At 33.5% G+C, this 19,262-nt stretch overlaps 1 protein-coding gene across 5 annotated transcripts in view; it reads right to left on the bottom strand.

Annotated features, from left to right (window-relative positions):
- Positions 1-19,262, bottom strand: part of LOC113500442 (tachykinin-like peptides receptor 99D) — a 101,044-nt gene that overhangs the window by 7,427 nt on the left and 74,355 nt on the right. For all 5 annotated transcript variants that reach the window (XM_026881241.1, XM_026881243.1, XM_026881239.1 and 2 more), the window contains 2 exons: positions 3,431-3,580; positions 723-876 (listed from right to left, as the gene is read on the bottom strand). In XM_026881241.1, the coding sequence (XP_026737042.1) occupies positions 723-876; positions 3,431-3,562 (286 nt within the window). In that variant the 5' untranslated portion in view covers positions 3,563-3,580. The remainder of the gene's footprint in view (positions 1-722; positions 877-3,430; positions 3,581-19,262) is intronic.

Below are 19,262 nucleotides of genomic sequence, written 5' to 3'. Positions count from 1 at the left end.
TTGAAGCTACCCCTAAAAATTCAGACTGCTAGCTTATCGGGAAGTGCCTCAAAATCCAACCGGAACGAAAAAAAAACATACAAACATACAAACAAACAAACAAGGAAGTGAGTTTATAAAAACGTGGGAATTAAAGAAAAAGTAAAACAAAAAGCTCTTTTAAAACACCATCACAGGAATACCTACGTTATTTTAACGTATTCTTAGTTAAAGCAGCGAAAGCATGTCTGTATTAATTACAAACAATGATGTAGGAGTGCGCTTTCTCGGAACATTTACAAATTGTGTTAGCAACGTCTCGGTTTTGCATACAAGCTTTAAATGAATTGTGTTTCGCTCCTTACCTCGTTTTTACCAAAAAGTTTTTATGGAAATTTATTTTTAACTGTTTTTGTGGCGAGTGTATGATAATTTCAGACTTTCAAAAGAGTTTGGAACTTTAACTGTTTATTCAAATTCCATAATAATAAGTAGAATGAAGCTATCGTCGTTAAACGGTGTATAAAGCTTAATTTATGCTTTAGTGATTTTTATGAAAGAAAAACGTTTTCGCTATTAAAGGAGCTATTAACTAAAAATTATTCGTTGTTAATTTTAAGTTTATTTACATGACAATCCAACAGAAGATCACAAAGCCCTAAAAAGTATATATACCATTACTAACAACACACCCAGTAGTATGAATTTCATAAAAATTGTAGGAAAAAAAGTAAAGTTCTTACCTAAGAAGTAATTGGTGACGCTCCTCATCCGCTTGTTGGCCATCACTATCCATATGACGACGAGGTTCCCGACGGTGGCCACGACCACCATGCCGGCGAACAGCACCGTCCACAGCACTTGCCGCCACCATGGTAGGATGAAGGACTGGTAAGCCTAAACAAAGGGAAAAATGATTTTAAAAACTGTAAATAGGTACCTATGAATAACCTTTGTTTTTAACTAGGGAGACTTGCTTTTATTTAAGCGAGCCTGCATTTTAAATAGCGTTTTGTGGCAATGTTTCACGTACAAGTCGTCAAACGAAAGCCTTGAGGGCTGTCGTGACAGTTTACGAATACTTCACTTTTGGACTATGGACTCAATCCATGGATAGCCGAATGGGTCACCATATGAAAAACACAGCGCGACGTGTCGCGGGTTTGATCCCCGCGTAGGACAAGCATTTGTGTGATCCACGAATGCTTGTCCTGAGTCTAGTCTGTTTCTTTGTGCAGTGTGGCTTGAATGCTTGAAAACCCCTCGCGACGCCAGAATTATACTCTTTATTGAGGGAGCCGTTTTTTACTACAACCTAAAAAATCAAGGATGTATCTTTGGGAAAGTGGGCAACTAGTAGAGTTTTGTTTCGCGTATTTTTGTCAACACATTACAACAACATACTTTAATTATATGTATTTATATGAGCTATATATCATAACCTATTGTATCTATAGTTAGCATAAATTGACGTTTCACGTTCTAAACTGTCTAGAATCACGTAGTTACTGTCACATATTAATATCTCTTTGTTTGTATGCTAATTATAATTATAATGCGTCGGCACGTGATGACAAAACAATGTCGTGTAAGCATTGCGTGTTGATATATACGCAGTCTTATTTAATGTCGTGTTATATTTTGATGGCCAAGAATTAGGTCAGAATTGTTTAGTTTATATTCAAATAATGAGAATTACTCAGTTTAAAACGTTAGAAAGGATTTTTTTTTATTAAAATTGGACCTGATAAACCTAAAAAGAATTGACGACCTTCTGATTTTTTTGAAATGTATACACTATGCAATCATATGTATTATATAAATTGGTTCAAAATGTATAAAGTATAGATATAATAAAAAGAGCAAGTAGGATAGCCAGCAAGGAAATGTCGACTTCAGCTATTTGCAGAATAAATTATTTCATTTCATTCCAGTATTTTCAGACTACCTGCAAAAATTGTAATTTTCTTCATAAGCTAAAAACCTTTTAGCGTCCATCGCTAGATTTCGTTCTATCTAGACTTAACACCTAAGGTGGGTAAAGGTCTTGGATTGAACTGAATCTCTTTCATTCATTCGACGCTTTTAACAGTTTCCCGCGTCAGCATAGATAAAGACGGCGAGATAAGAGAACGTTGCCTCGTAAGGGATTTTGTCAAAGTAAATTGTGAATATTTTGAAGCTAGTAGTTACCAGAGTGTGGGTAGTTAAATGTATAGTGCTTCTATGTTACTTAAATTACACACCACGTATTAATGTAGGAGTTAGACAGGACAGGACGGGTATTAATTAGGAGGAAGACATTGAGACGAAGATTCGTGACCCATCGTGGTATGATGGTTTAGTCCGTTATGTGGTTGCGAACGTGGAGAGACCTCGCAAAAAACGGAAAACTTTTGGAAGAAGATGCCTTAACAAAGTTGTGGGTCAGTCCGATTTAAAGAATAAACAAACGTAAATAGCACAGGTTCGTTTAAAAATGTTCAAGATTATTATGAAAAGACTTAACAATTCTCAAAACGTACTTAAGCAGGCTAATATATCAATGGAATACAAACACTCTTCATGACAGAGAACTTAACCAAGAAATCCAAACACTTTCGCAAAGTCTGGCTCGTAATCGGGTAATAACGTAGCAGAATAGTTTTCAAGCAGAAACTAGAGAAACAAGAGTAAAAAACACGTAAGATTGTTTTACTGCACATCAGCTGCATAAGACTTTAACATTTGAATGAAAAACACATCTTTATGCAATAAAATACTAAGCGCAGGTATAAATGTGTCGCTTAGTGCAGCCACTTCATTTAAACTGTTCTTTCCAGAGACCGACATTTATAAATATAGCATGGCTTTGTATGAGGTGATTATTATAAGCGTACTTCGAGCTCGATCACATTTCCGCAAATCGAATTGAGATTAAAAATGATGATCGATGTCCACCGCTGCGGATGATAAAAATAAAGTAGCCTTGATGAGCAAACATATCAGAAAAGGTTGAGGTTATATAAACAAAGGTGATGAATGATGGCAGCCTATGACTGAATTCTAATTAAAAAAGGTACACGTAAATACTCATTATTCCAAAAATTTTTTTTTTTGGATTTTAGCAACACATTCGTAGTCATTCTTAGTCAGGTCTTAGTCTGTAAGGACTGTAAACCCACTGTTTTTTTTGTTAATTTAGTAGATTCGAATAGATTTGTGAACATAGCATGCAGGCTACATACAGGGTTGTGGTTTAGGGAAAAGTCAAATGGCCTGTCTTAGAAAAACCGTTTTAAATTAGGAACACACCTATCAACAAGGTTTACAAGCACGAAATACCGATAAAACTATTAAGAATACCAACTCAAAAAATTCTTTGGTCTATTTTATTTATTAGCGGAGTACATGAATACTTCTTATTTATTTATCTCCTATCAATTTGTAGGTACGATTGAGTATTTCTTACCTCTGTAAAATTCTGTGAGTTGTTAACGTATCTGTTGTTGACCTCATCGTAGAAGGTGACGAAGAAGCCGTGGTCAGCACCAGGAGCGGTGGTTCTGTTGGCCGCTATCGTCGGCACGAGATCGTCTAGCATGGTAGCATGGGACCGGACCTGATGGGAGAAAGAAGAGTCATTTATATATGCTGATTAACAAAATAAGTTTTAGAGGCTGTATTATCATGTATATAATTTCACAGAAATACATTTTATAGGCTGTTTTTTTTTGGGAGGATATACGTACACTTGAGATATTAACCATAGTTTAAACCATAAGGGCAGTTAATAAATAATTGTTATACTTGATAGTCATAAAACTCCAGACACAAATTAACAACTAATATTTTTGAAAATTCTTTTAACTACCGTAATAACATAAACAATACAATAATAACGGCTGTTGTCTAGATGTTTACAGGATAAATATAATCTCAACAAAAGTTCCTGTAGCCGAGCAGTAAAATCTAGACACAAAAAACACAAAATAAAGAGGTTCTCGTCGGTGGAATAATAGCAGCTGTTCTTAATCTCGAAACTCAAGGAACCGAGTTTGTTTCTTTCCATTTTCCTCTTTAATAATCTTCTATCTATAGTTCTTTTCGGAATTTGTGCGCTCCATTACCCGATCAAGTAACGTTGTAAGGCGCTTATAAGAAAATTAAAGAGTTTAATGTTGTCTTTACATCGGAAGGCTTACTATACTGGCACTTGAGGAGAGCGTACGTAACCGCCTCATCAATATTCGAGTGTACCTTTATGTTAAGGGCGACTGTAAATGTTTAACATCAGGTAAACCATTAGGACACATGTATGTGCGTACGTCGTGCCCAAGAGACACAATTATCGTAGGGGTTTTCATTTGAATTGTTATTGACGAATAAAGTAAACTTTGAAAACAAAACACTTTTTGACGTTTTATAGAGAAATTGCCGTTTTTCAAACATTCAGTTACGTCACTGAGTGACTTCATCCAAGGAAACGGTGAGATATTTCTTAGGTTTGAAATGACCCTCGCAACAAATTTTATGACAATCAGCTTAATATTACTAATTATTAAGCAGTCGAAGCGTAATAAACTATTTAACTAAGTAAATACTAACATTCTTTTTGTGTTTTTAGTCTATGTCTAAGGTATATTCTTTAAAAGAATAGGCGAAATCGGTTCATTGTTCTTGAAACTCACGCTTAGAAACATAAGCAGCGATTTAGTTATATCATATAAATTTTGAGTAAAATCTAAAAGTAAAGTATCTGTGTTTGAAATTCGAGTATCTAATATTAAACCAGCAACTTTATATCGGTAATAGAGAGACAGTAACTGTCCTGGTGTGCGCGGACGTTTAATAGATAAACGGACAAAGGGACGCAACCATTATCTATATACTAGAGGGTAACGTGTATCGATAGACAGTGTATCGTTCATGTAACGACCGGACCCACGATAGTTTCCGTAGCAGCGAGATCGGTACGATTTCTTATAAAATTTAAACAATTTGTTTGAATACGGCCGCTGGATAAAGGAAAAATATCGTAGGGTTTGATCCTTAAATTGCTACACATACTACAAGACTGAAATAGTTGGCATCCTTGAAATAAGGGATGGGAAAATGTTTTTTTATTTCAAAATATTTTTTCTTGCTCTTTCTGTTGGCCTTCAAGTTTCATTAGGTTAAAGTATGTACTTAAGTGCAAACTTAACAATCTAATTTCCTTTATCAATTACTATTTGAGTAGCGTGACTGTAAAACTACAAACGACTGCTTTACATTCAAAATTACGTCACTCAGTGCTGTGTTCCCAGTTTATTTGAATTTTAATGTGTTTCTTGCATGAACGCTTGATTTTTTACTTAATCATTGTAGATGCGAAAGAACCTATAGAATTAATTTTCTGTTAAATCAAATCCCACCAAAAACATTAAATGTAAAAAAATGCCAAGTCTCTCGATGCACTCTTTCCATCGTAAAAAGTTTTGAGATCTCATAGAAGCCAAGTCCTATTCAAAATATTTTGTAGTTATAAATCAACATTTAGTAATTGTATCAATAGTTTTCTTTATATTATAATTATAGTGACTTGGCAATGAGCACAAGAAGAAACAAATAAAACGGCATATTTGTAGGAGTTGAAAGTTACACACACCGCATGCGTAAACATTAATATCACAAAATTAATTTTCTTTTGGTTTATCCGTGTCGTCCCAACCGAATTTCGGCAACGGCAGTCAGTCTTAGTGTACTCTCGATTCATTTACTTTCATAAAGCGATGGCCCGTAAGGTATTCTTAATTATTGTATTGGAGCATGTAGTCGGTAGTGACCATCATGATTCACACATAACAAATAATCTGATCACTGGTCTCGTCAGTAACATTTGCACATAATTCCAGGCATCAAGCAGCTTTTAATTTGTGCTCATTGCCAAGTCACTATAATTATAATATAAAGAAAACTATTGATACAATTACTAAATGTTGATTTATAACTACAAAATATTTTGAATAGGACTTGGCTTCTATGAGATCTCAAAACTTTTTACGATGGAAAGAGTGCATCGAGAGACTTGGCATTTTTTTACATTTAATGTTTTTGGTGGGATCTCATTTATTTTTTGTAAGTGTATTTCTTTCTTTTTTTTAGGTGTCATAATTTCTAGGACTTCAGCTACTGCTTTGCTTAGAACCCATTCTCTATCTCTATCTCTTTTGTTTCTTCTCTGAGACTTCGTTACTTCTAATGTAAACAAGCTTAAACTTATATATATATGCATATATATATCTACTAACTTACAAACTATAGCTAAACTAAACTAAATAACACGTAAAGTTCTCCGAATATCAATTATCACTACAATATTTTTTAGTTTCGAAATGGTTTTTCATAGACAGGTGGCGCTATCAAATGAAAATTATCGAATTATTCTGAAGTACTACTTAGACTGCGCTTTGTAACGAAACCATAGCGCGATTCAGACACGTACAACGCCATCTATCGAGCGCGCATACAATATTTATCGCAATACAATGGAGTTTTAGCTTTATTAATTTAATGAATTATGAATTTTATGTATTAATTTGTATTAATGATAGTCTGTGTATTACATTTATATTATTCTTTTCTATTCTATGTATGTATTCATCCAATTGAATAGGTACTTAAACAACGAACAAAGTTAACAATGCAGTCAAAATCCATACATAATGTTCTTGCCAAACCGCAAATATAAAATTGTTTTCTATGGCATATTATTTTTTAATGTTTTTATAATTTTTCCTTTATATGTGGCTAAGGACCTATCTTGGTGCAAAATTTGAAGTTTCTAAGTCTGCTAGAAGTACCTTAGATTTTTGATGATCTGTCAGTGAGTCAGTGAGTCAGTGAGTCAGTGAGTGACAAAATGGTGTAACTTTGATCGACCGTAACTCCTAAACCATTAATTCAATTGGCATGTAATTTCGAACTTAAGCTTGTTCTAATGCCTACTATTATTCCCCGAAAAGCTAAACTCCTAGCTTTGTCCACGTCGAAGATACAGGGGGGGCGAAACAGCCGCGAATCGCTTCGAGAAAAGATGGTACGGCCGTGCCCGTTTTGCTCGAGACTTGGCAGGGGCACTGCCGTGCCCTCAGATTCTGGTAAGTGTGCTTATTAGGTACGTAATACAGTAAACGTATTTGTATTTCGTAAGGTCAACAACGCCTACGAATTCTGCGTAGGCGCGTAGCTGAAACGTCGTAGCTCCAATCATTTATGAGTTTATTTTATGTAAAAAATATTCTATCGTTAGTACTACAAAGATTATTTTAAACCTTCGTTTAGGTTCCCTTAGTTACAAATAAGGCCTTTGCCTATGTTTTAGAAAATAGCTTTGCTATATGTATAACTTTACAAAAATTAAAATATTTGACTTGCACCCCCGACATAGCAAAAGTATTTAATGAAAATTATATAGCACATTCAATTCTTAAATTACATTCTCACATTTACTTTCAAGTGATGGTGTAGTAGTTGGTTTAAATAACAAATGAAAGAAGATAAAGCGGTAAATAAATGGCCGCTTTCTAAGCTGAGCGTAATTAAAAGATAGATATTTCTTACGAGTCTTCATCAATCAATCTTTAATTAAACAGTTTTTTGTCTGCGGTTCCGTAGATACATTTCGTAGAGTTCGGTACAAAAACAAAAAAATAGATATTTTTTATTCCTTTTTCAAGCAATTATTTGATTGTTAGCCAGACTTTTTAAAAGTTATTTGACTTTGAACGATACCATTTAAAAGCTCGTATTTCAAAATGTTTGCCAGACTTAGACAGAGATTTGATGTCAGAACTATTGTTGAGGGATAATTCAAAATTGTGTTACTTTAATTCGTTTATACATGGTTCTTAAAGAAACGATTTTAATACATTTGTATGTAGAATATTAAGAAGGTTTTATTTGTATGACATTTCCTTGTCTTAGATAGTCTTTAATTCCGTAACTCTTGCGTCTGATCTTTTTCCAGTTGAGAGGGTTTTGCTGGTCCACTGAACTAATAGATTTCACCTGTGTCTTAACACACATAACCACTTTCAGACACATAAGTAAACGAAATTATGTCACTATATTAATATCAGTATTTGCCGCCCAGACGTTTGATATTTTGGAAATGCTTTTTCTCATATAGTGGCTCAATTTTTTTAAATTGACCCTTCCTACTCTTTGTTAGACGAAAGTCATTTCTATATAGTGTCTAGCTAGTCCTTTTTCTCGTCTACAGGGTGCTGGTATAAAAAGCTAGTTGGCAATATGGCTTTACTATTACTGAAGGCTTTCTATTGGTAACTCTCTTAAAATTATCTGACTCTACCCGTCAGCTTTAGGTATTTGACGCGACCCACACTACATTTCTATCCTTTTTAGATTTGCAAAAGTTAAATTACAAGATAATATTATTTTATGATTAAAGTAAAAAGGTTTTATGCACTCTTTGAATACTAATAAGAGAACTTGTTTGAAAGTGTTATTCTTTTAAGACCTTTTGAAAAAATAATGTAAGTTTTTTAACGCTTTTATTTGAATAAGACTGAGACACCATAATCTTTATGAAAATGCATTCGATTTCTCTTAATATTATAATGCTGAAAGCTTATGAACATTGACTTTTGGCATTATCTTACATAAACTAATAAATGCATTAGAACTAATTGATTTTACGTCGTTGTTTGAGTTAATGGTTCGCATTGTTTTTCTTTTAGGTTAAAATTATATTTATATATTACGATGAACTAACAATAAGTTTTATTTAGGCGTGTGAAGATAACGTAGTTAATTTCAAAACATTTAAAAGCTTACTTAACACTTTGCGTTTACTAATCCGTTCGTAATGTTATCCGAACTCTACACATTTTCGCGGTTTATTACGAGACATGTATGAATATTTACTTATAGGATTAACAAAACTGGGCTCAGAGTTCGGAAGGCTTTGAGGCCACCAAATTATCACTGTGTTTATGGTTTGATCTAGTTATGAGGTAAAATTACAGTTATAACAGTATATGCAAGAATGTTATTAAAAAAAAAATAACCATCCTTTGATTAGTGGGATAATTATTTATAACTACAATTCTCTTATTCCGTAAATTAAAAAAAGCCGATAGTATGAAGATTCTTTGGCTAATGCATTAAAAGTGTTTTGTGCGTTCTTAAGTTATAAAAAAGAATTCCCATATTCACACACCTCCTTGCAAAGACCCTAAAAACATAACATTCAAGTTTTATGAAATCATTTTAAACTAAAACGAAAACTTTTACTCAAACATATTTTATTCTTATTTGTTCAACAAGTAAATTAAAACGAGACGTGTAAATATCCACCGTCTAATGAGAAAACACAGCGGTGTCTTACGCGATCTTATCTCTACGTAAAGATGAACCAAGCGAAAGGTCTTGAGCTTAGGGTTTAGAGGTGACGCGGCGGTATTTCGGGTTAAGTTCTTAAGATAATATGTTTTGTGAGTGAATTTTATATGGAGACATAGTTCTAGTGTTAAATTTGAGAAAAAAATAGAGCGGCTCCGGCATCAAGGAATTTAATCCTTTTGTCGCGGTAGATTTCACAAACAGGCGATTAATTTTATGTCATGGTTATGGTACAACGAGATGACAAAAGAAACAGTTTTGTTCATGCTTTAAAAATTATACCTTCTGGTCCTGCTAAGTTATTGATCCCGTAATAAATCTATTCCGTTCCAACCAATTAAATTGGCACTTTGCTTTAACTTAGTTATACTTACAATAAATTGACACAATATAATATCATTATTTACACTAAAAAAATAATCCGATGTTTATGTATAACATAACAAAATTGTATTTTCAAAAGTCATTGAAACAAAATTACAACATTTTTATTTGACCGCTCACCAACCGCGACTGTACACTGTACACGGTTATATTTTCACTCATTTTTCCTCGTGATTGTACGTTTAGAGTGATTGATGTCGTTTGCCTCGGCTCGGGGTTTGCTATCGATGTAGCGTCATGTGTGTAATGTGTGCTGCGGTGGCACACACGGTACGGTAACGGATATTGTTTGGCCATGTAAGATTTATGCTCGTAAATCGAGCGATAAATACAGAACCATACAGTTTTAATGAAACACAAAGGCTTCAAGAAACATATACTTTTACAGCCTTTTTATAGAAATACGAGAATAGATGCCTTAACGTTTAATCATGAAAATATCTAAATATAAATATGAGATAAGTTCACATCATAATGTTTTCATCAAATTCATTATTTTCAAAGGAGCTCGGTAAATAAAGGAGTATGTACCGTATTTTAGCGCTCGTAATAGACGAGTGAAGGATTATATTACGTTGATTCGCGTTAGCATGGCTTCGTACGTGACGCCGCTCTGTGTTGACTTATCCGCCTATTTCGCAAACAATGCGCTTTATAAACCATTTGCAGGCATAGTTTGGCGTTGACATGCAAACATAAGCGTAGCTATTAACTAGTTAGCGAAAGCGTAGACCCCGTAGATTTCGCTACGAGAGTTTTACGTGCTACGAATGCCTACGAGATTGTAGACAGTCAAAACTGTAGTGCATATTTTGATTTATATGTATTTCTAAGATGATGTACTGATTATTTATAGAAAATGTATGTCAAGATTTTTGCTTGCTTAATAATTATTAGGTTTTGAACTTTTGATTTCTTAACTTAGTTTGGAATTCTTCAGCCAAGTTTTCGTCTCAGCGGCCCCTTTCGAAAAGAATAAGGAAAAAAGAGATAATTTGATTTGCTTATCAAAATCCAATTTACTACGGCCGATAGATTTAATTAAAAGCGAAGATCGGAAAAATATACCAAACTTTTTTTGGATGCAAATTTGTGAACACAGCTAAAATTCTACTGTAAATAGAATTGAATAAAGTGATACATTTGAATATAAGTTGTCCGAAAAAAAGTCTGAAGATTTCATTTGTGTTTTCTAGCGTGACCTTAGCTCTGGTAATAAATTTAGTGTTCTGCAACTGGGGCTGAAGCGACTCTATATCCTCTACATATCTAATCGGGTTTTTTGCTTTAAAGCACTACTTGGACGCTTGTACGTACATTCAAAAGGTGGAAACGTAAAACAATTTTATATCTCTCTTAAAACAGTGACCTATTTAAATCCAAGAAGTATTTTTTTAATGAACAGCTCTTATTTGTGATAACTTATTTCGTTTTTTGGTACTAGGTACGTACTAAAAATTATGTTAGATTAAAACCATTAGTTATTAGATGTTTTAATAAAAGTTTCTCATAAAGTAGAGTTACGATTACACCTCATAAAGTAAACATTTATGGTTAAACTAATTAGCCCGGTAAAGTTGTTAACCGCATTATAATATCCTCAGTAGTTTCCTCAAAGCATTTTCGGAGTTGTTTATAAATAGTGGGTAGTGCCCGAGGGTTGGATGTATCCATTCGGTTCTTTTTAACTTATTACAATATTAAATATATAAATAACTTATTAAAACGTAATACAATATTTTGCAATTTACAATATCTTATACAAAATATAAGAACTAGTTGTGAAAGAACTATGTTTAAAGTGCCTATCCGTAGAAATAACTATAAAATTCAGGTTCTGGGTTTTTCAATGTATATTTCCAAATGAAAATGAAATAAACATATTATTTTCATTTATTAAAAGCTCCTCTTATATATTACAAGCTAATTGAACGAGTAGACCCCTCAACATTGTTTCAATAGAATTTCGATGACTTGAGTAACTTGATGTGTAAGTTAATAAGTTCGAGTGCCCTTACCCTATTAAGGTTTAATTGATATATTTGACACGAAGCGACGACGCGACAAAGGTTGAGGTCGGACAAAACCTCACTACTCGAACCCAAACATAACCTATTGTTTTCCTAGAACAAGTTAATTAACTTTATGAAGTGTGGTGACATGAGACCCATTAATAAATAAATACCTTGTTTGGGAAAATTGGTTTATTGATGAACTAAAGTTAGACAAAAGAGTAGGGTTAGTCCCTATTTATGGTGAAAAACAAAGTAGTCTGTACGGCAACATCAAATATTTTATTCCAATTTATTTTGAGGTAAACAATTCAAAAACATTTATAAAGTTATTCCAACAATCAAAGTTTCCGAAATAACAAACAAACTTTGAATTCAATAAAATAAGAGAAAATACTGGCCTGTTACAAAGGCTGAATAAGTTTTTGGGTCAATTTGTAGACAAGAAAATCCGCGATAACAAGTGAATGACAGGGTGCCTACCATTACGTAGAATAATAATAATTTGCACATGTAGAAGTGGGACAGCACTACTCAACGTAGAGCGTTGTCTCTCTTTCACAACTGTAATACGTGACGTAAGGCCCTCAGTATGGTTGAAAAAGATGTAGTCTACAGTATGTTTACCTTTTACCCTTAAAAAGGTGATTAAGTGAGTGATTGAGTTGGTTTATGGTAGACTTGGGAGGTATATAGTCGTTTAGACCGGGTGCGATTTCGATAAAATATTGAAAATATTGTTAAATATTGTTTTTCTGAATTTAAACTTTCTACTTGTTTTTTTTACGATATAATTCTTCAGGTATAATCAGGTGTAATACATACTCATCAGGTATAATAGACGAACTGTGCCAGAAAGATGATATGATAATTGAATTAATTAAATAAAATAAACATAGACCTGTTGTACCTATTGACAAAAACCGACTTGTTGTCAAAAAATAATGCTCTTCAAAACCATTATATATTAACGTCATGTGAAATAATATTCAGAGCGGAAACTACATTATTCAACATAAACTCTTTGTTATAAATACATTGTTATTATCCTGTCATCGTACTTGACATAATTAAGCCACACTTGAGGTCGAGAACTAGCCAAGTGAAATAATAGCGAAGCAGTTACCTACCACCCAGTCTTAAATATAGCTGCAAATGTGGGAGAGGGACGAAACTTTAAGAATTGTGGCACGTTATCTCGCTCTTTACTTTAAGAAATTACGGTAACCTCTTAGGTAGACTACAAGCAATTCATCTATTCTCACCATTCACAATTGACTATTTAATTTTATTGAGCTTCGGTTTTAATTATCTCGGCGGTAATGTTCACCGATATTCATTTGTTTCTGTAAATCCTAGGAGCTCGGCTGCGATTTGCTTTTGTTTCCAGTGTAAATTGAATTTGATGCCCCGAAACTGTTTACCCGTTTCGATTTATTGAGAGTTGGTTGAAGTGAACTCACTGGTGTGTAGTTACGTTTAACAACTGCCGTTTGATTTATTTGGCACTAACGTAAGTGCATGTATGTCAGTAGTATGTTTTTTACTGTGCATAAATATAAGTGGAATAATATTGTTATAATTTAATTTTAGGGAACGGAATAATATAATTTTCTAATTTAAAATTTAATAATTTACTTCAAAATTTTAAATTGAGTTTACCCATCCAATATATAAAACTTGAAAGAATGATTGCATATTCCTCGGATTGGGCTTTGTAAGAAAATATACAAAGAGTATGAACCCCTCTTCATTCTAAGAGATTGCAACTGTAATATCCTTTTATGAAAAACTTCGAAGATAGTGTACTAACACCAGTAATCCAATCCCTCCCGTTCGTTCTTTTAAAAAAGTGGCCATGAGCGAGTCGGACATGCTCATAAAAAGTTCCGCAGTATTAAAGCTGCGTTTCTACCAGAGTTGTACGAGGATGCGTAGCGAGGGATGTGTTTGTAAAGAACCAATAGAATCGCTTTATTTACCTCACCTCGCTCAGCACACCTCTGGTAGAAATGGCTCAGCGGACATCATCGTACACCACAATTCCATCGCACATCTCTGATGGAAACGCGGCCTAAAGCGGAGAATTATTTATTTGCGTAGAGTTTTATTAACATACGTCTATCTACGTTTCAAATGTATAGTCCTAACAGTTGTGAAATTGAGAGGCTGCGACATATGGACAAGAAAACAGACACTAATGGCGGATTTATACGGGTTCAGTTTTTGCTATTCCGGTATCGAACCCTAAAAACTGATAAAACTCGCAAATGTTCCATTCAAGGCGAGAATTAATGGATCATAGGTTCTTATACTTGATCCCGTCTTTGCGTAGTTTGCATGTTGGAGGAATTTGTTCGGCATTCACGCTGTATTGGTTTTTGTGTAAATTTATCCTTTGATAGTAAAACAATGCTTTGGGAAGTATGTCTTTTGAGTAGGCAATGAAAATCTTAGAATATATAAAGAGAAAAAATATCTTAAAAGATTATTGTAACTGTATAAGTTCAAAATAATATGTTTTTATGAAGCTTTCTATGTGTAAGCAGAGAAAAATAGTGACGCATAATTATTTTTTCAACTAATCTCAAGAAAAGTAATAATGAAATTGGACGAGTTTTTCATGGCATACTAAAATATGTAGTAATACTAAAACGTAAGTACAAAACACCCTTTCGCAGCTGTACCATTTATTCAACTCCTAAAGCAATCATAAAAATAAATAAATTGTTTTTTTTAAAAGAAGAAAGCTAATTCAGTGTAAAATTACTCGACTACGTAAGGAACCTCGTTACGTGAGCAAAATGGAAGTCTCTGATGTTTAGTAATAAGAAATTTACACGTCGTATGTTCACTTCAAGTGAAGAAATAAGAAAATTGAGTGTTTTTTTCTCGAATTTGCTTTATACTTAAGAATATCATTTATAAAAGGATAAATCTAAAAAATAATCGACAAATGCTGACATTTAAAGAGCTATTATTCATTTCACTTTCACTTTGTGCATTAATACCATTTTTCAATCAACCCCAAAAAGGAGTTTCTATGTTTGATACCTAAGAACTAATATGGTTTTGATGTTAATTTGCCCAATCCAGCGATTTCAGATTCCAATACTGCGAATCCAGGCTCTCTCACGATGTTTTCCTTCAGCATTTGTCAATTCGAGTTTCATAATTTATTTTAAAAGTCTTTCAAACTTGAATGGAAATGCAAAACACAAGAATACTTGATACGAAGTTCAATGTCAATATCAGAATATGCGGAGGCAATTAAGCAATTAATTATATTATCTAAAGGTCTCCGCCTACTAGGGCGTAACGTGCTCGCGACATGCACCACACCGCATACAAGAAGGTTGTCTCCATGATAAATGATGTGCGGTAACACTTGTACGCTTACATGGGAGATAATGAGCAGTGTTTGCTTATGATGAATGGATAATACTATTTTAAAAGGTCCAGTTTTAATTTTGGCTGAAACTCCTAGTTTATTCTACGCTTAAGATAATGCTGTGAGTTTATTGTCATTTGAATGGTTATGTATTTTAAGAGCATACCTTTTCGTAAACAATTACTTGTATGGAGCTTCTTTCCCTTTTTATTGTTATGACCAAACGTACAGTTAAATGACCAGAATGGTTCCGCGCATTTAGTTTTTATGGAAAAGAAGTTGTTAGGTTTAAAAGATTTATTTTATTTAAAAATGAAAAGACTCTATCAGTTAGGAATTTCATCCTTCTGTGGCGGGGGTCTTACAAACACTCAAGTAACATGCAGAAAAAGAAAACATTTTAAATACCTATATTAAAAATACATAAGACGATATTGCTATTGTCTCGAACTAAATCACACTATCGCACATAGTCATGGCCGCACAACATAATTATCGTAAAAATAACAAACTATATTAGTCGAGACGCACGATACATCGTAGTTGGTTGTAAACCTACTTATTAGCAGCGGACAGTTAACTGAAGTCTGTCATTACTACTCTGACGTAAATCTTGGGAGAATACCACCGACTTCTAGAGTACAGATTGACGCAGCTATAGAAAAGAGAGGGCGCTCTACATCATGTTGCTCGCTGTCTTGCTTCTACATCTATAATTGTCTAACTTGAAGAGGTTGTGGTAGACCCCCAGAACAAAAGAGGCGGTATAACTCGAAGTTTGCTATCGGGAAGGTTCCACTCCATTGCATCCAACTTGTCGGCACTTTTTATTAATATTAAGCGCAGTGATTAATTTTAGAGGTTTCCTTTTTGAATTCTTATTTTGTTCTTTTTGTACTGTCCATATTTTAAAAAAAGAAGAGCTTATGAAGATACTCTATACAAAATTTTCTGATTAAACCTGCTTCAATTAGGAGAAGAAAAATAATTTACCAACTGATTAAACTTATTTGTGAGTTTGCAATATCGCGCATTGTATTCATCACATAAAACATGTTGGATAGATATTCTATAAATATTTACCCAACATTACATAAAAAAACATATCAATAATTTACTCCTAAAGTATGCGTACGATTTACGACGAAAACGCAATTTACATAAGGCTTATGCATGTGTATTAATTAGCGATTCAGTCAAAGCATTTTACATTCAGCTCTCCACAGTACAAAATATCTAACATACATCTGCATTAGCTAAGTGAATTCAATTACTACTGTAGTCCGAAACAATTTAAGTTCACTGAATAGCCTTTGTTCAAAATGACCGCAAAGTTGAAAGCATAGTAACAGTGAAAAGTAAGTACGTTAACGCATGAATTACGCTGCAAAGAAACATTGGAATAAGTATAAATAGAGGAACTACATTTATAATAAGGACGCCACTTTAAACTCAGGAGTAATTATTGAATTTTGACTGCATGCATAGCGGAATAGATCATCTCGCCGAACCCAATGTGAAGAGTCACGGGTTAGATCCCGGCATAGAAAAAATATTTGTGTGATAGACGAACGCTTGTTCTGAGTCTGGGTTATTTGTTGCATGTGCATGACTTGAATGTTTGTGAAACCCCCGTGAGTGATACAAGGATTGAATTAGTTACTGCGGGTATCGTTTTCGTAAGAAGAAGAAAATTTGTTATCAGGTATTCTATTTTGCGTGTTTTCTATTCATAATAAATAAGAACGCCACAAATGAATGATATATATTTTTTTCAAAACGTGCTATCCAACAAATGGTACTTTTAGTAACTCTATCTTTTTGCAATCTGTCTAAATAAAGAATAGAGCAGTCTGTATTACTTTCTTACCAAATCTATTCCAGAGAAATAGCGCTCAAAGAAGACTGTGATAAATGAAACTTGCGGTTGTAAGAAAAAATGCTTGAGAAAATTGTATTTAACATTTATTTTTCTTCGGATGCTTTAATTGGTATCCTGGGTGCAGACAAAGGTTTTTTGAGATACCTTTCGTATGAAAGTACTTAGTTAATTCGGTCGGCTGGTCGGTAATGGCTGATCGCACACTTAAGCTTACTCGACGTTGAGCTCCCGCTATCTGATTATTCGAGAAGTTTTCTTAACATCCAAATCTGTATTTTGTTGTACCGTTTTAGGAAATGTAGCAAAAATATGACAGTTTTTACTTTACTTGGATTTTTTTCGTGGTTTTGGTTTTCTTTATCATGTATTTACATTATGAAAGAACTGTTGACGGCTCCAAATATATCCAAATTATAAAGCAACATTCGAGTGTGTAAATTCCTAAAAACCAACATTTAAAAGATAAAAACTTTACATATTCATAGATCTATTTATAAAACAATCGGAATCTAATTTCTCTCAGATATTTATCATGGATCGTTAAAGAGCTATCCGACATCTCTTATTATATGAGTAGAATTCAATATCTGAACATTCCGGTAAGCGCAGAAAATTCCAACGAACGCAATAATGCTCGGTCTGATTGTTGTGGGTAATCTTAAATAAGCCATATTCAACAATACGATGGGATGGCGCGAAATAAATGTGGATATCATTCGATTTTTTTTGAAATGGAGATTTTGGCTCAGATGACTGTTCTTGTGCGAATCGTGATTACAATTTGTGGACGGTATTCAAATTGAAATGAGACTTCTTACGTTTCGGTTCTTCGAGATTAGCCAATCAGTGGTATTTAAGAGAAGTGTTTCAATTATATGTACAGCTATTTCTATATTTAAGCTTTGAAAATTTTATGATACGTTGTAGTTTCATACCTACGATTGCTTCCATCAGAATTCTTGTATGAAAAAATAAACATGTTACATAAGTGTTTTTGAAACATGGCATTTGTTTATTGCCTGTCATTGAAGTCAATTAGGGCATCAAAAGTTCCAAACAACAGATTGTTTAAAATCACAAACAACAATTAAACTCTCCTGTTTAGATGCCTAGTCGTAACTTGTTTGCTAACTAAATAATTACAGTTTGTGAGAAATCTGGTATTAATTTGTTGTCTCTGAAAATGTGTTTGATGATTTGGTCTTTTCTACAAAATCTTCAAAATTATTCTAACAATGTTAATATAGTCTGTAAATAAGACATTGCCAAACCCTGGTCTCTGATCCTATTATGTTTTGTCTAGAAAACCCTTTTCTCAACCAAACTTCTTATAATAAAATAATTATTCTTTATTTGCATGCCAATTTCTTTTGAAAGCTGAGTACTGTTGATCCACGTTACGTATTATTTTTCCTTTCGACATGATCCTTTTCCAGACACTTTTAGTACACTTAAAAGATCAATAATCACTTTCAGTTCTTACAAACAGACAATAAACTCAACCGCAAATTTATTGCAACGTATTATAAGGGAGTACCCGTGTCTGTGGCGGCCATTTTGAATCAAGTTTTACGTCCAACGGGACTTTAAAATTCAGATTCAATAAAAACGAGTGTCTAGTTTACGAGTGACAGCAATGAATACGGATTTGACGTGCTCTCAAACGTGTCATGTCCAGTCCCAATAGAATTAATTCCCTGAGTGGAAATATTTAGTAAAATGCACAGGTAAGTAAAATTATGGAGAAGATAGAAGTTCTTCATAAATGCATAACCATTTCGTTTGTATTCAATATGTAAAGGATAGCAGACGAATCAATTATGGCAAAATCGCACTGTATTGAGAACATAATTATTGTAAGTATTAGTAGTTTAGTGTTTTACTGTGGATCAAAATCAAACATTCCTTATATTTGGTTTCACAGTATCCTTTTGATATTTTCCGGTATCCTAGTTAGTTAAAGTTACTGAATTTCACGTCTTATGTTACAAATACATCTAAACTCGCAAAAAGTTGTCAGTGTGTCAAATATTTGTTCTTGCTCTGGATCAAGTCATCCCGTACCGCTGCGAGTTTTCAACTTCTTTAATTAACTTCGTCTGAAGAAATGTGTAACAGGCATTTGAATGTGTCAGTACATAACAGCGTATCTTACTGGGTATAATTATTGTTTGTCATCGGTTACATTTGTTATTTCATCATCATCATCATTCATAGCCTTTGCCCT

The sequence above is a fragment of the Trichoplusia ni genome, chromosome 14 (genome assembly GCF_003590095.1).
Source record: "Trichoplusia ni isolate ovarian cell line Hi5 chromosome 14, tn1, whole genome shotgun sequence".
In the NCBI taxonomy this organism is placed as follows: domain Eukaryota; kingdom Metazoa; phylum Arthropoda; class Insecta; order Lepidoptera; family Noctuidae; genus Trichoplusia; species Trichoplusia ni.
The sequence above is the reverse complement of the archived record's forward strand: the minus strand, read 5'-3'. Positions and strand labels throughout refer to the sequence as shown.